Here is a 22,557-nt window from a genome sequence, read left to right on the forward strand (position 1 = left end):
TACCTCTAACCATTTGGAATAGGAGTCCACAATGAGGAAGAATATATGCCCCTGGAAGGGCCCCGCGAAGTCGAGGTGCAGGTGGGACCAGGGGTTGTGAGTGGACTCCCACTGTTGGGCTCCCACGGGGAGCTGTTGGTATGCCTTCACCAAATTAAAAAAAAAAAATTGCTCCCACTAAGGATGCTAACATGTGGCTCACCACCTGAACGGGGTATGCATGGCCTTGTAACGCCTTATTAATCATGCATTTATAGTCAGCACATATGCATATGCTGCCATTGGGTTTGATCGGGGTTACTATGGGAGTCTCCCACTTCGCATTGGCGACTGGTTCCAGAACCCCTTGGGCCACGAGGCGGTCAAGCTCCTCTACGATCTTTGGCCTAAGAGCTAGTGGCACACTCCTGGCCTTCAGCCATATGGACTGCACATTGGGATCCAGTTGTAAGGCCCCAGTGTATGTCCCCAAAGTCTCGTCAAAAACCCCGGGGAACTCTGCATACCATTTGAAAATCTCTTTGAATGGGGATGTAATGGATCCCCGTCACTTGGATGCCCAGGGCCTGGAACCAGGATCGACCTAGAAGGCTGCACAGATCACCCTATACCACGATGAGGGGGAGCTCGCCCTTGAACTTTCTGTACCTAATGTGGACCTGGCCCACTCCCTGGACTGCAACCTCCCGCTTTTGGAAGTCCCGGACAATGAATGAGGTTGGTTTTAACTGAGCTTTCCCCCCAGGGCACATCTCCCTGAAAGTGCGGGCCGAAACGACCGTCTGGCCCGCCCCGGAGTCTACCTCCATTTTGCAGGACTTGCCTTCCATGAACACAGTCACGTAATATTTATCCAGGAAGGGGATGGGCAACTGGCATACCTGGGTCGTCGACATGGTGAGTGCCTGGATGTCGTCCATGAGTGCGACCTCATGGCGGCGGCCATTCTGTTGGCGAGGAAGTTTTCCTGGGCACAGCGCCGCCAACCGGCACACCTGAGCTTTGTGCCCAGCCTTCCTGCATGTATGGCAGGTTATGCGCCTGAACTTGCATGTGCGCTGCTCATGTGGCTCCCCACAGCTGGCGCAAGTCTTGGGGGTGGTCGATTCCGTCGCTCGTGGCCTCGGCTTTTGTTGGCCCACCTGGTGCAGCTTGAGGGCATCATCTCCGTCTGAGTCGTCCGATTCTGTGGCTGGTCGCAGCTGGTGAGCACTGGTTCCTGGGTGGCAGACCTTCTCCTTTTGCGCATCCTTGGCTGCGGTGGCTATTTGTAGGCCCTTCTCCAAGGTCGGCTTTGATTCCATCGTGATTTTTCGATGTGCCTTCATGTCCCTGAGGCCATGAGTGAACTTCATGAGCAGGGCCTCTTCCAGTTGTGTACCATACTCCGCTTTCCTGCCCTGGTCTCTCAGGCGGGCTAGGAAGGTTGCGACGGTCTCATTCGGCTCCTGGAAGCTGTCGAGAAACTGTAGCTTCCGGGTGAGGAGAGTAGGCTTCGGGATGAAATGGCCGGTCAGCGCCTCAATGATCTTGTCGAAGGTAGATGCCTCAAGGGTCTCCGGCGCGACCAGACTCTCTGCTAGCTGTAGTGTGGCGATGCTGCAGTTGCTCAGCAGGATGTCCTTCTTGATTTCGTGTTCATCATCCTTGATTTTCTGCGCCACAAGGTGGTACTTGAGTCTTTTGACCCAGGCTTCCCAGGCCTTGGGCTGTGCCATGTCGAACTCCGGAATGGAGTTTTGTGATCCAGATGCGGCGGCCATGATTGGGCTGGGTGGCAGTGCCTCTAGCGCGGCAGTGCTGGAGCTCGCTGAGCTTGGCGGTGCTGCGTTGCCCTGGACCTTGCTCATCTGGATCCCACCTTCGTCACCACTATAATATAGTGGGTTCTATGCATTGCAGAGTCTCAGAGTAAGTGATAGGAAAGGAAAGGTCCCCTATGCAAGCATCAGTCGTTTCCGACTCTGGGATGACATTGCTTTCATGTTTTCACAGCAGACTTTTTATGGGGTGATTTGCCATTGCCTTCCCCAGTCATTTACGTCTTCCCCCCAGCAAGCTCGGAAGGATGGAAGGCTGAGTCAACCTTCAGCTGGCTACCTGAAAACCCAGCTTCCACTGGGGATCGAACTCAGGTTGTGAGCAGAGCTTAGGACTGTAGTACTGCAGCTTTAACACTCTGCGCCATGGGGCTTATAAGTGACAACAAGCTCTTTAATAGATATGATATAGATAGACTACATTACAAGAGTGCGGATGGGGCCTGCCGGCCCAATTTATATACATGTCTGGATTCCCGCGCTAGCACATCATTGGGTCATTCAAACCGGTGGGGGCTTGTGATTGGTCTAGGGCTGCAGGGATTTGGATCCTGCAGCCCTTTGTTCCCAAGTTCAGTCTGCCAGGCTCCAATGAGTCCGACGGGAATATCCAGTCTTCTCTTGAGTCCACATACATAACATTGAGCTAGGAGAAAATATTCTATTTTGTTTTCCATTATTTATTGCCCATCCTTTTTATTGAAGTTGGATGGCAACTTTAGATTCTCCTTTTCATACTGGGCTGAGGTAAAACTTGTTGAGTACTACTACTATTTATACGTATTTAGCAAGGAAAGAGAGTAGAGTTCCTTTGCAGATGAGTTCCAAAAACTACAATAAGGCCACAGATTCAAGAAAGCAGTTTACAAGCAGCGTTCCAAGCTGCACATGAACTGTGTTTTAGCCTCCAACTCACACATTTTGTCTTAGCTCAGGAAAAATGGACCCAGAACACAACTAGTAGCTCACAACTTTAATGCCAGTAGCTCACAAAGTAGACTTTTTGCTCACCCGACTCCAGAATATTGTTTACAAGGAAAGGAAAGGTTTCCTGTGCATGCAGCAGTCGCTTCCGACTCTGGGATGACGTTGCTTTCACGTTTTCACGACAGACTTTTTATGGGGTAGTTTGCCATTGCATTCCCCAGTCATCTATGCTTTCCCCCCAGCAAGCTGGGTACTCATTTTACTGACCTCGGCTACCTGAAAACCCAGCTTCTGTTGGGGATCGAATTCAGGTTGTGAGCAGAACTTAGGGCTGCAGTACTGCAGCTTTAACACTCTGTGCCATGGGGCTCTTTGTTTATAAGGGGTCCCACTTAAAAAACATTTGAGGACCATTATCACAGCAGCATGTATCCATACCATGGGTGGCCAAACTGTGGCTTTCACACACATTGGCTGATACCAGACAGGCATTTTGGGGCGGCAGGGAGGCGGCTTGAGTTGGGATGGCTCAAAAAGAGCTGTCTTGGTGCCTCCCCACACTCACCCGCATGCCACCAGTATCCCGTCTGTGAGGCAGCTGGGCGCTGCCACACAGGAAGGCGACTCAGAAGCCAGCCTCTTTTGGGGGTTTTGGGGGGGGGGGTGCTGGTGCACATGAGCACACCAGCGCTCTTAGTTTCATTAAAAAAATGGAACAGTTTGGGGCAGCTTGACAGCTCCAGACTACCAAGCTGCCTCCTGTGCACCCTTCCCCCTCCAGACGGCAATGGGGCGACTGATGGCCGGCTCAAATATTTGCTACCACTTTCAAAGTGGTAGCTATTTGAGCCGGGTGGAGCAGCCTGAAGGACAGGGTGAGTGCAGGCTGAGGACCCCTGGCAGATGTTTGCATGCAGGGATTTTTTTGGCTGACTTCAGAGGCGTCTCTGGCCCAGTGTTTTCTGTATCAGCCATTGTGTGGCTCTTGAAATCCCCACCATGCCATTGGCTAGCTTGGAGTGCATTTAAAGTTGCTTTCTTTCTACCTCTCCCTCCTCCCATCTATTTGCTTGCTTCCTTCCCTGCAGCTCAAACATGAAGTTCATGTCTTGCAGCTCTCAGACATTTGATGTTTATTCTATGCAAATTTGGCCACCTCTGACCCAAACTGTCCCCAAATCACTGTCCTAATTCTGCTTTTTGGGATAGCATCAAAATGCTGTATGAGATAATAAACTTTTTCAGAATTCAGCTCCTTCAAAAGCACTTCTGAAAATTAAATAAGTACTAACATTGTACTTTTTTCACTCTTCCCCATTGCTGCAAGTGGTGAGGAATTCTAGGGTCTGATCTACCTGCAAGTATTCCCCTTGGGGTTGAGAGAAAGCACTGCCATTTGTGTCATTTTTATATTTGCTCTATGTATAAATTAAGAGCACAGATGAAAGCAGAGGCACTCTTAAAGAGCTCAACTCACTGTGCCCCTCTACTTGTTCCCCAGAATTTAACAATGCTGTAGGTAAGTACATGAACACAATCTCTGGGGAGCCTTCTTGTAACAATTCCCCTCTCCCCAATCAGATGCTACGGACTGTTAATTCTTTTGCCATAGCCGGAGGCTTCAGATTAATCAGACATGAAATCCACAGCAAGATCTCATCTTGTAAGTACATGTGAATATTGACATCTAAGTAGGGGTATGAAGCCTTTATGATTTGAGTGCCCACCACATCAACCTGTGAAGATGCTGGTCTTCTGACGAACCAAAGTAGGAGGGGGAGAGGGTTGCACTTGTATGCACAATTCGGAACAAGTAGTGGTCTTGTCAGCATCTCAAGGGTCCCACAGGCAAAGAATCAGCCAAACAAAACCTGAATGCCAATAAAATCTGATTTTAAATCACCAAAGGGCAGGCTGTTGAACAGTAACTGAACACACCAGAGAGCAAGTTGGAATAACTGTAAAAGGGAGTTTAGAATCCAACCGCCAGCTGTTACATAAAAAAAGGTTATAAGCCTGTTGCTCTCTTCAGCCGTCAAATGTTGAAAGGTATGGAAAAGACAGCTGTGTGGGAAACTGTCTAAAATCAGTTGAAAGCTAACTGTTACATTATTATTTCATCATTTTTATCCTGCATTCTCTAATATGCTTTGTCTCTAACCTTGGATCTATGAATTCTATGGCAGGAATGGAGAAAACAGCACCAAAAACTTTTGAAATGATGCTGTTGGGGATCTTCCAAGATATAACACCAGTACTTATTGTTCTTACCTGTTTAATTTTAATGTATTGTTATAACTCTGAATTGTAGGTTTTTATTGTTATTACTGTATGTTGTGATTCACCCTGAACCCGTTTATGGGAAAGGGTGGAATATAAGCCCACTAAATAAATAACACTTGCTTATGCTCTCCCTGTGAACTGAGAGAAAACCAACAGCCCAGTTTAAAACAGGAATAACGTTTTAGAAATTGTCTACAAGCAAAGCAGCAAGCGCTGTTAGCACTAAGCTGTGGAAAGCAGTATAACAGTAATAATGCCTGCACCTTGCTGGTTCTATCCCTGGTGTCTGGCAGGGGAAAGGAGATGCAGCCTAGGTTTTACTCTAAAATGGCAACCAACAATCAAGTGTTCAAAAAGAACTTTATTGAAATTCAGAGCACATGAATTAAGCCTGTGTTCAGAAGAACGTGTTTGGTCTCTTTGTGGTGAAACGCGGCTTGTGCTGGCGACGCAGAACTCTGTGTGGCAGGGGGAACTTAATTTTAGAATCCTGTAGGTAGAAGAACAAAGATGAGTGAAATATTTATCAGCTAACTGACAAAATTAAGTTTTCAACCATCATGCAACCTTTTAAAAAAGTAAATAATAATATTAATTGAATATCAACAGGTACACAGGATATGTTTACATCAAAGTCATTACCTGATACTTTGGAACAATTCCTGTTTGATATTAATATACTTATATCAAAGGGTATTTCTGATTTATGGAAACTATTTTACAGACATCACAGGGATTAAATATATTCCACCTTCAAATTTTGTAGGTTGTCAAAAGCATATATTTAACTTTGTTCTACATACATGGAATTGCTTGACAGCTGGTCTGCGGCATTTGCTAGCAGCAATCTCCTCAACCTTCATAATCTGAATTGAATGAGCACGGGCTCTATGGCGGGCACCCATATCACGATCTGCAATATACCAGACAATTGTGCACTATTTGAGCAAAAGGGACCAGAAACAGATCTATGGCATGGTATCAGGACATCCATTGATGTTTGCCTGTGGCACCTTAAATTTCACTTTCAAAGACACATCAGATCTTGAAAGGCGACAAGGTACACTTTATATATGCACACATGACAAGAACATTTTATTAAAAACAATGCTCTTTGGGTTTGTATGCAAGATTCATAACAATTTTATGGTTTACATTATGCTTAAATATTTCATTATGTAAAACTGTGTAAAGTTTCCAAGAACAAAAAAAATAGTTTATGGAAAATAATAATAGTTACTTTCAGTAAACAGCACAGATGATAATTTTCACCATCATACTAATTTAGTGGCAAGCAGTCTCTGCACCATAGTACAACTGTGGATTACTTTAATCTTAGAGTTCAGTTCCAACTATAAAAGTATTCCCAATGGCCATTTGTTTCATTTAAGAGCCAAAAAGGCTAGGAAAGAGCTGCAATTTCATTGCAAAGCTGTCACCGTTGTTTATACTTACATTTCTCAACATAGCAACTTAATGAATTTTCTAAATCCAAGTGAAAATTTATAAAAGGAGCTAAAGAATAGATTTCAATTATTCTACAAATATGTTTTGAGTTTGGGTCATTGAAACTGACTGTTGCAGTTTCAACAATCTTTATAAAGGAACCTTCTTACACCACCATGTGAAAAATGGTGCTCTTCTATATAAAAGCAACCACTTTTGTATACAGTACTGGTCTCCCATTCTCAAAAAAGGGTATCCAAGAACTGAAAAGAGGAAACCAAAATGATCAAAAGACCAGAAAACTGAAAGGGGAGAATGCAATACAACTTTATAAAATTAATAAAAGAGAGGAGAAAGACAGAGAGGATGTTTTCTTTTCCTAAAACACTAGAAATCAGTGGCATTTGATGAAACTCACAGGCAGTAGATTCAGGTCAAAATACTTCTCCAAACAATGCAGTTAATTTGCAGACCACAATACCATGGAATGTGTGATGATGGCAACTTAGATGGACCAGAAAAGGTCACAAACAGGTCCATGATGGTGAAATGCATTCTCTGTGGTCAGAAGTAGCATAACAGTGAACACTGCTCCAGGGGGAGATGCTTTGGCCTGGATACTTGAGGGCCTTCCAGAGGATCAGGCTGGCCACCATGGGAAAGAGGTTACTGAACTAGGGACAACTGGTTTGATCAAGTAGAGCCTATAGGTTTTTAACTAATCCTAAACACAATGGGAAGTATTCTACCACCTGCACACTGAGTGTAGATTTCCACTGCTTTTGTTTTCCTCCAACAAACACTTCTGACCCCTGCAAGGTAATTCTTCCTCACTGCAGCCTCCCAATTCACATGCATTTTTTGCTTACATGTTTCCATGCATCATCTCTCTGGGGAGCAAAAGGACTGCTGGACAAACCAGATGTGGGGAAATCCATAGCCACTAACACCATATAGTAGCCCAGTGGACTGAATCCAAAGACTGCCCCTTTGCTTGCAGAAAGACTCCTTTGGATTCAACCCATTACCATAAAGTAAAGTCCATTAAGACCCAAGAATCTGCTTCCATTGAACATTGTTTACACTCAGTGTGCAAAATGCTGTGGTTTAAGAAAAATCTTTTTTTTTGGGGGGGGGGGGGAGAGAATCTTTAAATAACTATATACACAACTCAAACCATATAGTTCACATACTTTAAAAACATTTCACCAGCCACAGTTTAGACTTTCACATTTCCACTATTGCTACTAAACAGGCAGATTTCACGTTACATTACAGGTCTGTTTAGTTCATCATTCCAATGACTGAGAGCGGGGACTGTGGCACAGTGGCAGAGCATCTACTTGGCATACAGAAAGTCCCAGGTTCAATCCCTGGCATCTCCAGTTAAAAGGACCAGGCAGTAGATGTTGTGAAAGACTTCCACCTGAGACCCCAGAGAGGCGCTGCCAGTCTGTGCAGAAAATACAGACTTTGATGGACTGATGGTCTAATTCAGTACAAGGCAAATTCATGTGTTTATGTGAAATGAAAAGCAACTGATTTTAACACACAATTCAGCCATATCTCAGTCATAGCTGTAAAAGCTATGGCTATGAAATCGTATTAGTTGAATACAAAAATATGCAGAAATGAATGTTTAATACAAAGAAGATACACACTCATGCTGTGGAATCTGTGTTTTACAGCATCAACAAGAAATTTGGAATGCCAAACGCTGTCTACTTACAGCACTGTGTAACAGCTCCAGCAGTTGTCAGATCTCTGTATTCCCTGTACATGTTGTGAGTTCCACTACGAGAATCATACCGCAGCCAGATACCAAAGTTTTTCACTTTCAGGGGAGACTTCTCATAAACCTATGGTTAATCAACATCAAAGGAATGCAATTTTTAGAAACCACCAGTTTCATGTAAAAGAGCCAACAAGTGGCCTAGAATTAATTAGCTAACTGTACACTGTTGTACAAAGAAAAGATTTCTGAAAGTGCTAGACATGGAGCCTCATTGTTCTGTTAAGTGTAAATTGTACATTACTTCCCTACTTCTCTCCACCCTCTCCAGGATACACCATTTTAGAATACTTCATACTGCTTTAAAATCACAGCATCAGTTATCTTTTCCAATACGACACAACAATTGCCAAGCCAAGCTATCTGCTTTTCAAAGTATGTATGTTCTAAATATGAGAAATTTCCATGTATCAATCACAACTCATTATGCAATCTATTTTCCACAAACACATCTCATTATTTTGAACAAACATCTATACTATGCTCAGATCATGAAGTAGTGAGGTGAATGGAAATTGTTAACATTTGGAGGGAGAAAATCTCCTCTTTCTATTGTAAGTCCATATTTTAAAATCAGAGAGCGTCTTTTGCCCCCTGTCATTTCCCTGCAAAAACCACGAAAAAAGTTTGTCCCATTCAGCTATAGCCTTGCAATACAGAAACAGATGAATAAAATGGGAAAAATTTCATAAAGAAAATCACCAAGATACTAGTTTCAGCAGTAAACACCTTGAGAGAACCAGCATTTTGGAAACTAGGAAACAGTTTGCATGCATGGAACAATGATTTGTCAGCATACTTTGACAAAATTCAAAAGGAATGCAAGAGTGGTAAATAACACTCATGTGAGCCTGGAATGAAAACAAGGATAGACATTAAATCACTCCTCCTGTTTCTCCTTCTCTTTCTACCCCCCTAAAGTTATTCCTCCATAAACGTTCCACATAGGGTTGCCAGCTCCAAGCTGGGAAATACCTGGAGATTTTGAAAGTGGAGCCCTAAGGAAGGTAGGGTTTGGGGAGAGGGGGGACTTCAATGGGGTATAATGCCATAGAGTCCACCTTCCAAAACGGTCATTTTTTCCAGGTGAACTGATCTGTCACCTGGAGATCAGTTGTAATCCCAGAAGATCACCAGCTGCCACCACCTGGAAGTTGACAACCCTAGTTCTACATGATCTTTCCAGAGATCAGAAGGGGCTGCATGAACAGAGGAAAGCAGGAAAACTTGCATCACCTTCCACACAATGCTGGCTGGACACAGGTTAATATTCTTCATTTTGAATTAAGTCTTCATATACATGGTCCAAGTAACAGAAAACAGTCATGACCACGCAATCATATGCTTCAAATGAAAAATGAAACAGTTTTCAATTTTTATAAGCATTCCTCATACCTGTCCACAGTACACAATTTCCCCAGAAGATTTCTTTATTTTCTTCAACTGAGAAACGAAGTACCAGAAACGGGACTTTGCCACAACATGATTAGGAGCAAAGATGCGCATGCGATAAAGAGGTGGTGTTGGACACTTTGGAGTAGGAAGGCATCTCCCAACAACTTTGTATTCCCTAAGCTATAAAAGAAAGGGGTGGGGAGAGAGACAAAGTAAGAAAATCCATTCAACAGAAAATATTGTTACAGTACTACAAAACTATAAGAGCACAAGTGAATAAAAAACCCCCCACTGAAGTACCTTATTGATACTTTTAACTTCTGCATGTAAAGTATACCTAAGTTTACCACAGCATCTAAGTTATCATTATTCTCATAAAGAACTTTAGTCATATTAGGAATGCCTCTGACCTTTCATTTCATCCCCTATATTAAAAAGACAACAGGAAAAATAATTAGTATGGGGTTGGTTAATATGAGATTGTACTGTAATAGGATGATAAAGTGTGTCAATAATTAATAATGGGCACACACAGAGATTCCTGCTTTAATTTTTATTCAGCCACCACACTCACTAGGCAATACTCCATCAATTACCATTCAGCCTCAGTGCTGTGCCTGCCGAATTTGTAATAAGATGCTATCAGCCTAATTTAGAGTAGTTACAACAAACGATAATTGAACCAGCGTGATGTAGTGATTAAAGTACTGCTATAAGATTTGGGAATCCCGGATTTGAACCCCACGAGCCACAAAACTTGCTAAATAACCTGCCACGTTTGGTTCTACCTTACAGATTGTGAGGATAAAATGGAGAAAGGGAGAATGAGGTATACCACGCTGACCGGCTTGGAAGGAGAGGGAAAAGATACTGAATAACTTTTTAAAGTGTGTTAAAAGAACAGCTAAGCATTTTTTTTAAAAAAAATTACACATTTTTTTTAATTGTTGAAGCGGAAGGAGACGAGCGCATTGTTTCTGTGTGGTTCTGAAGACATATCCTGCCATTAGTTAAGAAGCTTTCAAAGAAAAGAAATGAGAGATCCGTAGATCCATCCAAAAAGAAACACCTTTTCTACTCCTAAGTGTAAAAGGCAACTTAAGAGCCCAGAAAAACGCACAGCCGGGAGAACAAACCAGAAGACTGGGGCAAGGCCCTCTTCTGCAAGGCTTCGCGCTAGAAGCCAGCAAGCGCTGCGGCCGCCATGTTGAGCGCTCGCTCGTGACAAAAAGAACGAAGAATGCTGACGCCCGCCCCCGTGGGCCCTCCTTCCCCGACCTCTGTTCTCCTACCAAGCTCGCTCCCCTCCAGCTACCGGAAGCCCCGTCGCAAAAGCCCCCCACAAGCAGCCGAGGCCACCGGCCCTTACAGTGCCCGACGCCTTCATGGTGCTGCCTCTCTCGCCGCCACTTAGGAAAGGAAGAGCCGCATGCGCGATACCCTCGCATGGCCAACTCCAATTGTGAGGGACCGCCCATCCTGGGAGTAGCCGTCGGCCATTGGTTTCTTAGCAGAGCATTCTTAATAGGTACAAATTTATCTTTCTTTCCGAGCCACCCGTCTATTGGTTATCTCTTCCGAACACCGGAAAATGCCCACGAAGGCGGGTCAGGTCTATGATTTGATGAGGTTGTGATAGAGTGATCTGCGCGCCAATAAGAGGAGCTCGGGCCCGCCTTTTCGAATATGCGGGAATTGCGTGTCAGCGAGCGAAAGAGAACTCAGGCGTCCTACACGAGGAATCCTCCCTTTCAGGTTTAAAAAAGAGGACAACTGCATGTATTTCGTGTTCACAACTACGGGCGTAGGCTAGCCTCACCCCGCCCGGAACGAAGCCTCTGAAAAACCCGTTATCTGTTGTTTTTAATCTGTGCTTCCTCCAAGTAGGGTTAGTGCACAGTTCCCACTCTCTCAGTTTTAACCTTATAACATTCCTGAAGGAGGTTAGATGGGGAGGAGTTAGGCTAACCGCAGGGCCTGTAAGACAGCCCTCTTCCGGCTGGCTTATAACTAACCGGCACAAGAAATTAAGTGTGGTTCTATTAGACTTCTGTTGCTCTTAATGTTTTAAATGTTTTAAATATTTTAACTGTATTAAATACCTAAACTTAACTTATGTGGGATTTTATGCTGTAAGCCGCCCTGAGCCACTTGGTGGGAAGGGCGGGATATAAATCATTAAATAAATAAATAACCCAAGATGAATTTAATGGCTTAGTAGGGAATTAAACTCGCCGCTCCCATCTCAACGGTTCCTCTAGGATTGTTTGATGCTGCTGTGCTAGTGTTTGCCGGTTATATAGTTTCCCACATCAACCTTATGGTGTAGCTCCCTGTAATTCATGTGGGTAGCCGTGTTTGTCTTAAGAACGAAGTTTGAATCCAGTGGCACCTTTAAACTAGCAAAATTTAATTCTGTGTATAAGTTTTCATGTGCATGCACCCTTCTTCAGATCCAAAGGGTTATATCCAGAATTAAATTTGTCAGTCTTAACTGGTGCCACTGGACTCTGCCTCCCTATAATTGCCAAGTCTTACGAATAGTTACTTTGTTCAGCGCTGCAGAAATCTTCCAAACAGGGATATGGCTTGTCCCACACTGAAGGCCAACTCAGACTGCTGATATGACCCACAGATTGTTTTTTTAGTATTAGAGATTTACATTGCCTGTCTGAAACTATAATCTTGTAAAGCCATCAAATTTTTGAAGAGTAATTGGTTACGGCATTTTCCAGACTTAATGGACTGCAAGGTAGTTTAATAATACAACATAAAACAATAAAAACACTCAGCAATACATACAAATAGCGAAGTTGTATTTTTGAATTGTATCATGTAATGTTTTTACATGTAAATGTGTTATATGATTGGTCAAATAAAAAGCAAAAGAATGTATCTCACATTGCTCTGTAGACTTCCAGGTTACTTTCTGAATATTTTTCTAACTTCCAGGGCTTTTTTCTGCAGGAAAGAAATGATAACTGCCTCTAAAAAAGAAATAAGAAAAGATATTGAGGACTCAAAAAAAAAGAATTAAAAAAAGAAATAGAGAATCTCAGAAATGAGACTGTAGTAATAAAAAAAAGTACAAGAGGTGGAAGAGAGAGTGAAAACACATGATTCCACCTTGTTAAAATTACAAGAAAAGGTGATGATACATGACTGCAAGTTGATGGAGACACAGATTCGTCTGAGGGGTGTACCAGAAGATGAAGAATTTGATCTGAAAGAATACATAATAAAAATAATTGCACAATTTTTGGAGGAAGATCCTGAAGGGAATAGAAATATGTATGACTATATGTATAGAATGAATTCGCTCTATGCAAAAAATAACAATCTGCCAAGAGATGTGGTCATAAGATTTATGACAAAAGAAATGGGAAAAATCATAAACAAAATTTTTGAAAATTAAGTGGGAGGTAGTAGAATAAGAATTATGAAAGAGTTGCCAAGACAAGTGTTAACTAACAGGAATATATATAAAAAACTGACAGACAATGGAATGAGATACAGATGGATAATACCTGAAGGTTTGAGCTTTGAACTTCAAGGGAAAAGGATTATAATTACAAACACACAGGAATTGCGTAGATTCTATGGAGAAAATAAAGAATTTGCACCAATTGATACCTTGGAATGTAAATGGACTAAATTCACCACAAAAAAGAAGGGCAACATTTCATTGGATAAAAAACAAAATTGTAACATAGTTTGTTTACAAGAAGTGCACATTAGACAAAAGGATTATAAATGTTTATGGAATAAACAACCGGGACTAGAATTTTATACATTGGCTGAACAGAAGAAGAGAGGAGTAATTTTTTATATTAAAAAAAGAATTAGATCTGAAATTGGTTTTTAAAGATAAAGATGGAAGGTATATAGCGGTGGAAATTACATTGATTGCTAAAAAACCCCTTTATTTTTGTGACTTGATGCTCCAAATGGTGCAAAGGACATTTTCTTTAAAAATATTATGCAACATCTTGATGAAGTGACCTATGGGCAAATTTTGTTGTTGGGGGACTTTAACGGAACAATTCAGAACACAATAGATAAATCTGGGAAGAAAAAAATTGATAAAGAAGGGAAATTGCCAAAGTCTTTTTTTGAGTTGGTTAAACAACAGAATTTGGAGGATATATGGAGGAAGTTCAGTCCTGAAGTATGGGACTATAACTTTTTTTCAGCCAGACATAATTCTTTTTCTAGAATTGACATGTTGTGGGGTACCTAAGATTTGGGACTTATAATAAAGAAGATAGAGATTTTACCCCAAATAGGATCTGACCATAACCCAATAATGTGGATTACAAAATTGTCCAAAAAGTCGAGAAGATGGAGATTAAATGATTTACTACAAAATAAAGAAATAGTGACATCTTTAGAAAAGGAAACTAAAGCTTACTTCCATGATAGAGAAGATATAGATTTTCAGACGGTATGGGATTTTTACAAGGCAGTAATGAGAAGAATATTAATAACATTAAATAATAAAGATAAGAGAGCAAAAGATAAACAGATGTTGGACATTCAAAATGAAATTAAGAAAAAAGAAGGTGAATTAAGAAAAAGGCCAGGAAAAAAGAAAATTATAAGGGAGAGTACAATATTACAATCACAAATGAGTCATTTGTTAAATAAGGAAATGGAATGGAATTTGAAAAAAATTATAACAGAAATCTTTTGAGGGGGCAAACAAACAATGGAAAGTACTTGAACTGGCAATTGAAGAAAAAGAGAGAAAGTAAAATTATTAATAAAATTGTGGCTGATGGAAAAGAGGTGGTAGATCAAGAAGGAATAAAGAGAGATTTTTTTAAGTATTATGCTAAATTATTTAAGGGAGTTAAAGTAAAGAAAGAAAGAATCGAAGCGTATTTGCAAAAGTTCAAAATAGCACCCTTAAATGAATATATGGAAAAAAATTTGAATGATCCAATTGAAAAAATAGAAATTGAAGTAGCGATTAATGTAATGAAAATTGGAAAGACACCTGGACCAGATGGATATACGGCAAAAAAATTTTAAAAGCTTAAAGAAGAATTAGTACTGAAACGTCAAAAATTGATGAATGCAATAAGATTAAATGGGAAAATACCAAATACATGGAAAGAAACTGTAATTTCGTTGATTCCAAAGGAAGAAAGAGATGTCACGAATGTAAAGAATTATAGACCAAATTCATTATTAAATAATGATTATAAAATATACACAAGAATCTTGGCAGAATGGCTTAAACAATATTTAATAGATTTTATAAAGGAAGATCAAGTGGGGTTTCTTCCCAAAAGGCAAATAAGAAACAATATCAGAACTGTTGTAAATATTGTAGAATATTATGAAAGACATCCAGAAAAGGAAGTAGCATTATTCTTTGCGGACGCAGAGAAAGCATTTGACAATTTAAATTGGGATTTTATGCTTGCAGTAATGGAGAAAATGGAGCTGGGAGAAAGCTTTATAAGAACAATAAAAGCAATATATACTCAACAACGTGCAAGGCTATGTATAAATGCTGATCTTACAGAAGACATGATAATAGTAAAGGTACAAGACAAGGTTGTCCACTTTCCCCACTGTTGTTTATAATGACTCTTGAAATATTACTGATGCAAATTCAAGAAGATAAAGAAATAGAAGGATTAAAAGTAAAAGGATTCTTACAAATACAGAACATTTGCAGATGATATAATGTTTATAAATGAAAACCCCATACAAGTCACACCTTTGTTGTTAGCCAAAATACAAGAATATGGGGAGTTGGCAGGACTTTGTATTAATAAAGAAAAACCAAAACTTCTATGTAAAAATATGCAAATAAATAAGCAACAAGAATTGCAGAGACTAACGGGCTGTGAAGTTACCTCCAAGGTAAAATATTTGGGTGTGGAGATAACAATGAAAAATATTGATTTGTTCAAAAATAATTATGAGAAGCTATGGTGTAAAATGGATGAAGATATGTTAAAGTGGAATAAACTTAATTTGTCACTGTTGGGTAGAAAAACCGCAATTAAAATGAATATTCTACCAAGAATAATGTATTTGTTTCAAACTATTCCGATTGTGAAAGACAGTAAACAATTTAATAGATGGCAAAGAAAAATTTCAGAGTTTGTGTGGGCGGGGAAGAAACCAAGAATTAAAATGAAAATTTTTAACAGATGCAAAAGAGAGAGGCGGATTTCAATTAGCAGACTTAAAATTATATCATGAAGCAGTTTGCTTAGTATGGATAAAAGAATGGATAATGTTGTTAACCAAAAAACTCTTAGCATTGGAAGGTCATGGAAATAAATTTGGCTGGCATGCTTATATGTATTATGAAGAAAAAAAGATAGACAGCTTTTTCTCTCACCATTATATAAGAAACAGCTTGCTAAATACATGGATGAAATATAAGAAATATGGAGATGAGAGAAAACCGTTATGGATAGTGCCAGCCAAAATGATAAAAATAAAGCTGAGATGGGTGAAGAAAAGTGGTTGTCATATAATCAACTATTAAAAATACAAAGTGGCAAAATAGAATTGAAAACTGCTGAAGAGCCGAATAATAAATATGATTGGTTTCAAATGCAACAAATAAAGAGCTTGGCGGAGAATGACATTAAAACTGAAGGAATAAGAAAAGAGCAAACAAATGGAAAAAGTTCTGCTTGGAGACAACAAAAAATTAATTTCAAAATTATATAAATTACTTTTAAAATGGTCTACGGAAGATGTAGTGAAATCTCAAATGATTAAGTGGGCAATTAATGTAAATAAAGAAATACAGATGGAAACTTGGGAATATTTGTGGAAGAACTCTATGAAGCTTTCGATGTGTCATAGTATTGAAGAGAACTGTTTTAAAATGATGTATAGATGATATATGACTCCTAAGAAATTGGCAAAGATGAATAATAAGATGCCAGACAGATGTTGGAAATGTAAAAAAACATGAAAGTTCTTTCTGCCATATGTGGTGGATTTGTGAAAGAGCAAAAAAGTATTGGCAGATGATTCAACACGAAATTTCTGGGATCTTGGGATATGAATCTAAGAAAGTTGCAGAGACTTTTCTGTTGGGATTACAAATGGAAAAAGTTCCAAAAGAAGATAGAACTATACTTTCAGCTGCTAGGACATTATATGTGCAGTTGTGGAAGCAAGAAAAAATACCAGAGAAATGGGATTGGATTGTAAAAGTTATGACGTGGAGTGAAATGGACAAATTAACAAGAATTTTAAGAGACTATGATTTAGAAGTTTTTAAGATGGAGTGGAAAAAGTTCAGAAGATATGTAGAAAAAGAGTGGAAAATAAAAGGACATTGGACAATTTTTGATAATGATTAAGTCTTAGAAAAAAGAAGAATATTAATTTTTGTTTGTATTAGTTAAGGGTACCTTTAAACATTAGTACTTTAAGTAAATAACACTGGCGGGGGTCAAGTAACGGGGGGAGGGGTGGGTAGAAAGTAATATATGGGATAGATAAAAGAAGTTATTAATGATGTAAGAAATATAATTTGTTACCAAATAAAATTGTTTTAACCACCAGAATTACAAATTACAATATAAAAACATTTTCTCAGTATGATATATATAATTTGCTAATTAAAACCATTATAATTAAAACCATCAAAATTACAATTAAAACTAACATTTACAGTGCTATATTCTAGATGTTCTCCTCAGTAGTTTATGATGGCCAGATATAGTAGACTAAATCCACATTAAGTGAAGGCCATTTGGAAAATGGTAGTCTTGCAGGCCCTACGGAATTGATCAAGACTCCTCAGGGCCTGCACGTCATCCGGTAGTTGGTTCCACCAGTGTGGAGCTGCGATCGAAAAGGCCCTTTCACGTGTACTCTGCAGTTTGGCCTCCTTTGGCCCAGGGATTGTCAACCGATTTTGTGCACCTGATCTCAGTACTCTCTGGGGCACATATAGGGAGAGACGGTCCCTAAGGTAGGCAGGTCCTCGGCAAAAAAAAAAAAAGCAGTGCTAACTTCTGTTGTTTGAGTTTCTTTTCTGTATTCTGTACAAGGATTTGAAAAGTAATACAGAGAAATTGTAAAACAATATGATCAGGATCCTACTCCCAGAGAAGTGTTGTTAGGCTAGCAGAAACAATGTCACAGTAATATAACTTATTGCTGTCGAACTATGCAAAATACACTTGCCTTTGCAAAGGCTGTATACTATTAAAATTAGTGGGGATCTGCTTGCATGACACATTTACAAGCTAAAGTCTGTTAATAATCTGAACTGGGACTGCAAGGGTCCAAACAGTTGCTTTCTTTGGGAACCTGATGCATAATTAGAGGTTTTGCTGCCTGTTACAGGAGTATATTTGTTTCCAGTGTACTTTCCATGTTTATTTGTAAATAAAACAATTATTGCTGTACTCTTTCATCCAAAGGAAACTAAATCCTGTAGCATGGCTCCTTGATTATTCTCTGCTTGGTAAATGGGATCTGCTTTATATAGCTTTATGAATATGGCATAGGTAATAATTTTGAAGGGCCTTGGTCTGTGATGATTTTATGCAACTTCTAACACAAACAAGTTTTTCTGGTAAATTAAAGAGGAAAAGCCAGTAAGTAATAGCATGATAGGTTACATGCAACATGTAATTTGTCACCTTTACTCTAGGTGTAATAAAACTCTCATTTTAATACCATGTGTCTTCCAGTTGAATACATATCCAAGACACAAGAGCATGCAAGCCTCACGCAAGACTGGCCAGGTGTCCTCAAAAAAGCCTGAGGGAGAGTGATAGATTTGCTCTTAATCTACAGCTGACTAAAATCAGTGTACAGTTCTCTTTATACAGAGTCAGAACCACACTTCACGTTACTATGTACTAAGAGGAACAATCTGGATTTAAGAAACTTCTTTTACTTTGGGTTAAATCTGCAATACCTTAATTTGCACGACTGGGAAACAATCTTGTGTGTCTTAAGCTTTTTTGTGCCTATGATTCCCCTAACAGGTTTGCATCTGTGCTATTAAACATAAGTAATGCACAGCTAACAACTGTAAGCTTGAACACAGTTAAGTCTTAAATATTTCCTCATGTTGCTGAATAATAAGATTCTTAATGTGGTCGTTTAGCAGTGCAGTCCTAAGAACATTCTCAATTGAATTCATGTGACTTGGTTGGATTCTGAAGCAGAGCTGCTTAGAACTGCTCTCTAAAATATGTAAACAAAATTATGGAAGGAGGGTAGAATTGAGAAGACACCTTAGCTGGTGTTTAGACATGGGGGACAGATGATGGAATCCCTAGGAAGTAGTTCTAACTAGTCCTGGCGTAATTTATGCTGCTGGTACTTTTTTGGATTGTGACAGTTGCTAATCTGATTATAGTTAACCCACTATTTAGATTAGCATGGTGTGGGCATCACAAAGTTCAGCAGAGTGTGATGTGGCTTTCTGATGTCAGGCAAGACTACTGGGGGAAACCCCTCTGGTTGCCCTCCAATAAACTCTTATTAATGCTAGCCTCAAGTTTGCCTTGCATTGTTTTGTAGCTGAAGCCCCTTGGGCCAGTTTTAGATCAGTTTAAACCTGCAATTCCATGTATATTACCTCACCAGTGAAGTTCCACTGAAATTGGTGGGCCTTCTTTCAACTATTAGAATTGTTCTCTAAAGAAAGTAGGGTGAGAATGTTTTATTGATATGTAAGAGTGTTCTTCTGGCACCCTAGCTACTAACGTTTTTTAATATATGTTAATCCTCAAGATAAAATAAGGCTCTTTAGTTATATCAGAGTCTGATATAACTAAAGAGCCTTATTTTATCTTGAGGATTAACAGGTTTTAAATAAAGACTAACAAATATTCAAATGTGATCATCAGACGTACCCTTTTTAGTTTTACGGCGGCTTTTAGTGGGACGAGTCTTAGCCCAGTACTACAATTCCCAGCGTCCCTTTAAGGAAGTCAGGTAAGTCTAAATGTTTGCAAACGCTGGCAGATCACATGAGGTTGGTGTGGAACTAGCACGACTGAACCGGTTCTAGGGGAGAGCACTCCATTTAATAGACCTTTAGGCCTCAGATAAAAGGTCAACATGATCAAAGCTCCACGTTCAAGCTAGCCGGATCTAAACAAACGCGGCAGGGCTACTGATGGCATCTGCAGGAGGACTACGAGTCCCACCATGCAATACGCACCACATTTTCTTCCCGGCTTCCCCCACGCGTTTCTGTTCCCTGATTGGTAGAGTTGGGGTAAATGCCGGAAAACTCCTGTTTCTGTAATCCCGGTATTCCTTGCATCATCCTTACGACAGGGTGAATCCTTGCCCTGTTCCTAAAGGTTGTTCCGAGGAATGCTGGGAGCTGTAGTCCGAAGAGGATCGTATCAAGGGCGGAACTAGGAGAAGGTAGGTGGGGACGCTGCCTGTCTCCCCTCCCCCTCGACACGCAGCCTTCCCGGAAAGACCCTTCCCGGCCAGTGGATTCTCCACCCGGCAGCCGCCCTCAGTGCTGCCCCGTGGCCGCAGTGTGGGAAGGCAGGAGCCCCTCCCTGAATGGACTAGCGGGGAAGGTAATGAAAGGCGGTCTGGAGTGGCCGAGGGCGGTCCACGGCGTAGCCCAACTTGCAGGAGGTCGAGTGAGGCGTAGTGGCTACCCTGTTTAAGAGGTTACGGGCGAGAGGGGAGGCGGGGGCACTTGGCTCGGCAGGCCCCAGCGGACAGTGCGAGGCTGCCTCGTGCTTCCAGATGTTGGCTAGCAGTCCGGGGGGGGGGGGGTCGCGTTTCCTCTCTCCATGGAGAAAACCCAGGAAGGCCGGCCGGTACGCAGAATGAAGATTACCCTTCTTATTCTTTTCCCCCATGATGATATTGACTGGGGGGGGGGGGGAGATGCCACTCTCCGCTTCAGTACAGCCCCCACCCCTTGTTCCGACAAGCCCTGTGTACATGTTACGGTGAACACCTGTACGTCCTGCATGTACAGTGTGCCGTGCGTTCATCACAGAAATGAATCCAGGGACCAGTACCTGGATAAGTGTGATGTTTAAATCACACGTTTAGTTGTACGTGCGTTTAATATAACATGAGAATTATACAGTGTGCATATAAACAAATTGTGCATGTGAACAGTGCTGAAGTTTCCATGAGAAAAGCTAGGTGGGGGAAAGTTTTAGCCAGCCAGGTTTAAGGATGATGGAGGAAGTTGAAAAATAACTTAGTTGCAATGCATCTTTGTGCTTGGAAAATGTTGCATGCAGAGTGGGACATGGGTAGCCTCTCACTCGAGTGAGGCGGTAGTTGGCCTGGAATCTTTTCTTGGGTTCCCACTGATTCCTCTCTCTGCATGTGAAATGATCCATACATGCATGCTTTATCACTTGACATCATACAGGAGTGTCTGTAGTGATAAGATACATTGTTCACACAGTCACTTGATGGTATAATCAGGTGATGCACTTGTAGGATCTGTATAGTCTGATCCTTTGCAGAGTTAGTTGCTTATTGAGAAGCTTAGGTGTGGCTAACACCATGTAGGAACAAGTTGTTAGCTTCTTAGTGTTGCTTAGAACATGCTTCATAACCTGTTAGTGATCTTAACAACATGCTCCAGAAGGTTTCCCCATCACTGGTGAAGGGTACCTCTGCCTTAGTAATGATTTACATTTATGAGAAGACCATCGAATATAGTTTCATGTCCCTTTAACCATGATACTTTACAATAAAGGCAATTCTTGAGTGTTCATGGAAGATTTAATTATGGAAACTGTTGTTGAGGAAGACTGATACAAGATACTAGATTCCCTTTAGAAAAATAGAATACCCTTGATGGACATTTGAAGTTTTATGAAAATATTGGGATTCCCTGTTCTTTGTGATTTATACTGCATGTTCCTATGTGCACAAGTACTTTTGTATAAGATAATCTTTTGAGGTTTATAGAATTCTTATTGAAATAGTTGTCATACATCTTAAGTGGTTGTGAGGGTTTAATTTATAGGCTGGTTAACACGGAAGCATTTACTTTGTTCATACCACTCTTATCCATTATTCTTATTCGTGTTACTTATGTTTAATTTTAGAACAGAAGCCCAATTAAAGCTGTTTGTAAGTATATAATATGGAGTAAAAATGTGTGACCTTCTGTATGCATGTTTTTGCTGTTTCATCATCTCACTAATAGTGAAGTATTAGTTAACAGTGCAATCCTATGCAGTGTTGCTTCCTCCTTTAAGTCCATTGATTTAAATGGGTACAGAGTAGAGAAATTCTTCAAAGGATTGCACAGTAAATCAGCCTAGTGTCTACAGATTGTTTTTCTTATGAAGACTCTGAAAGAGAAGGTCAAAGCTGCTTCTTGAAAACTCTTCTGTGTGAAGGCTGATTTAGTGGGATATCTTAATACAGTATGCTGGGGCATTTTCTAAGATTTACTTCTGGATTAAAGCTGTTTTTTCTAGACTCTATTCTGAAAATGATGGTGCTGCTTCAAAGAAAAAAGTTTGGTGGGAAAATATGGCCCTTTTCACACTTACCAGTGGAAGCCGGAAGGGAGTCGGTATTGTGCCGCCTTGCAGTAATCCGAGACAGGGATGGGAGTTTTCAGACACATGTTTTTTTCCCCGGTAGGGTTCCGTGATTGAAGCAAGCCATTTCACACTGTTCCGCTTTTATCTTGCTTCCACCAGCGCCAGCTGTTTTTGCCTGCCGGCGCGCGGTTTCCAGCTTTTTTTTTTTTTTTGGAACGTCGGCAAAGATTGCTATAGCGCTATAGCGTTGTATCACAACAGCACCACCATAGAGATGGCTAGGCTCCATTGAGATAAGTTACCAAGTTTCAATGGCGGCGATCTCTGGCATCTTAATGGAACCCAGGCATCCCTATGGTGATGCTGTTGTGATATGTCGCTATAG

General features: G+C 40.7%; 2 protein-coding genes and 1 non-coding gene across 4 annotated transcripts in view; 1 reads left to right on the top strand and 2 right to left on the bottom strand.

The window, feature by feature from the left end:
• Positions 1 to 5,371: 5,371 nt before the first annotated feature.
• On the bottom strand, positions 5,372 to 11,295 carry RPL18A (ribosomal protein L18a). The gene is made up of 5 exons (XM_060245005.1): positions 11,033 to 11,295; positions 9,664 to 9,843; positions 8,206 to 8,335; positions 5,834 to 5,943; positions 5,372 to 5,520 (listed from the first exon to the last, which is right to left on the bottom strand). The coding sequence occupies exons 1-5, from the start codon at positions 11,048 to 11,050 to the stop codon at positions 5,428 to 5,430; spliced, it is 531 nt and encodes a 176-aa protein (XP_060100988.1). The 5' UTR covers positions 11,051 to 11,295; the 3' UTR covers positions 5,372 to 5,427.
• Positions 6,033 to 6,161, bottom strand: LOC132576729 (small nucleolar RNA SNORA68). The gene has a single exon (XR_009555780.1). It is a non-coding gene; the product is annotated as a small nucleolar RNA SNORA68 (small nucleolar RNA).
• Positions 11,296 to 20,031: 8,736 nt separating the features above from the next.
• Positions 20,032 to 22,557, top strand: part of XPOT (exportin for tRNA) — a 43,610-nt gene continuing 41,084 nt past the window's right edge. Inside the window, exon 1 of one of the 2 annotated variants that reach the window (XM_060245003.1) lies at positions 20,032 to 20,052. The gene's annotated coding sequence lies outside the window, so the exon portion shown is untranslated. The other variant, XM_060245002.1, reaches the window with a different exon arrangement.

Source organism: Heteronotia binoei, chromosome 8 (assembly GCF_032191835.1).
Source record: "Heteronotia binoei isolate CCM8104 ecotype False Entrance Well chromosome 8, APGP_CSIRO_Hbin_v1, whole genome shotgun sequence".
Taxonomy (NCBI): Eukaryota; Metazoa; Chordata; class Lepidosauria; order Squamata; family Gekkonidae; genus Heteronotia; species Heteronotia binoei.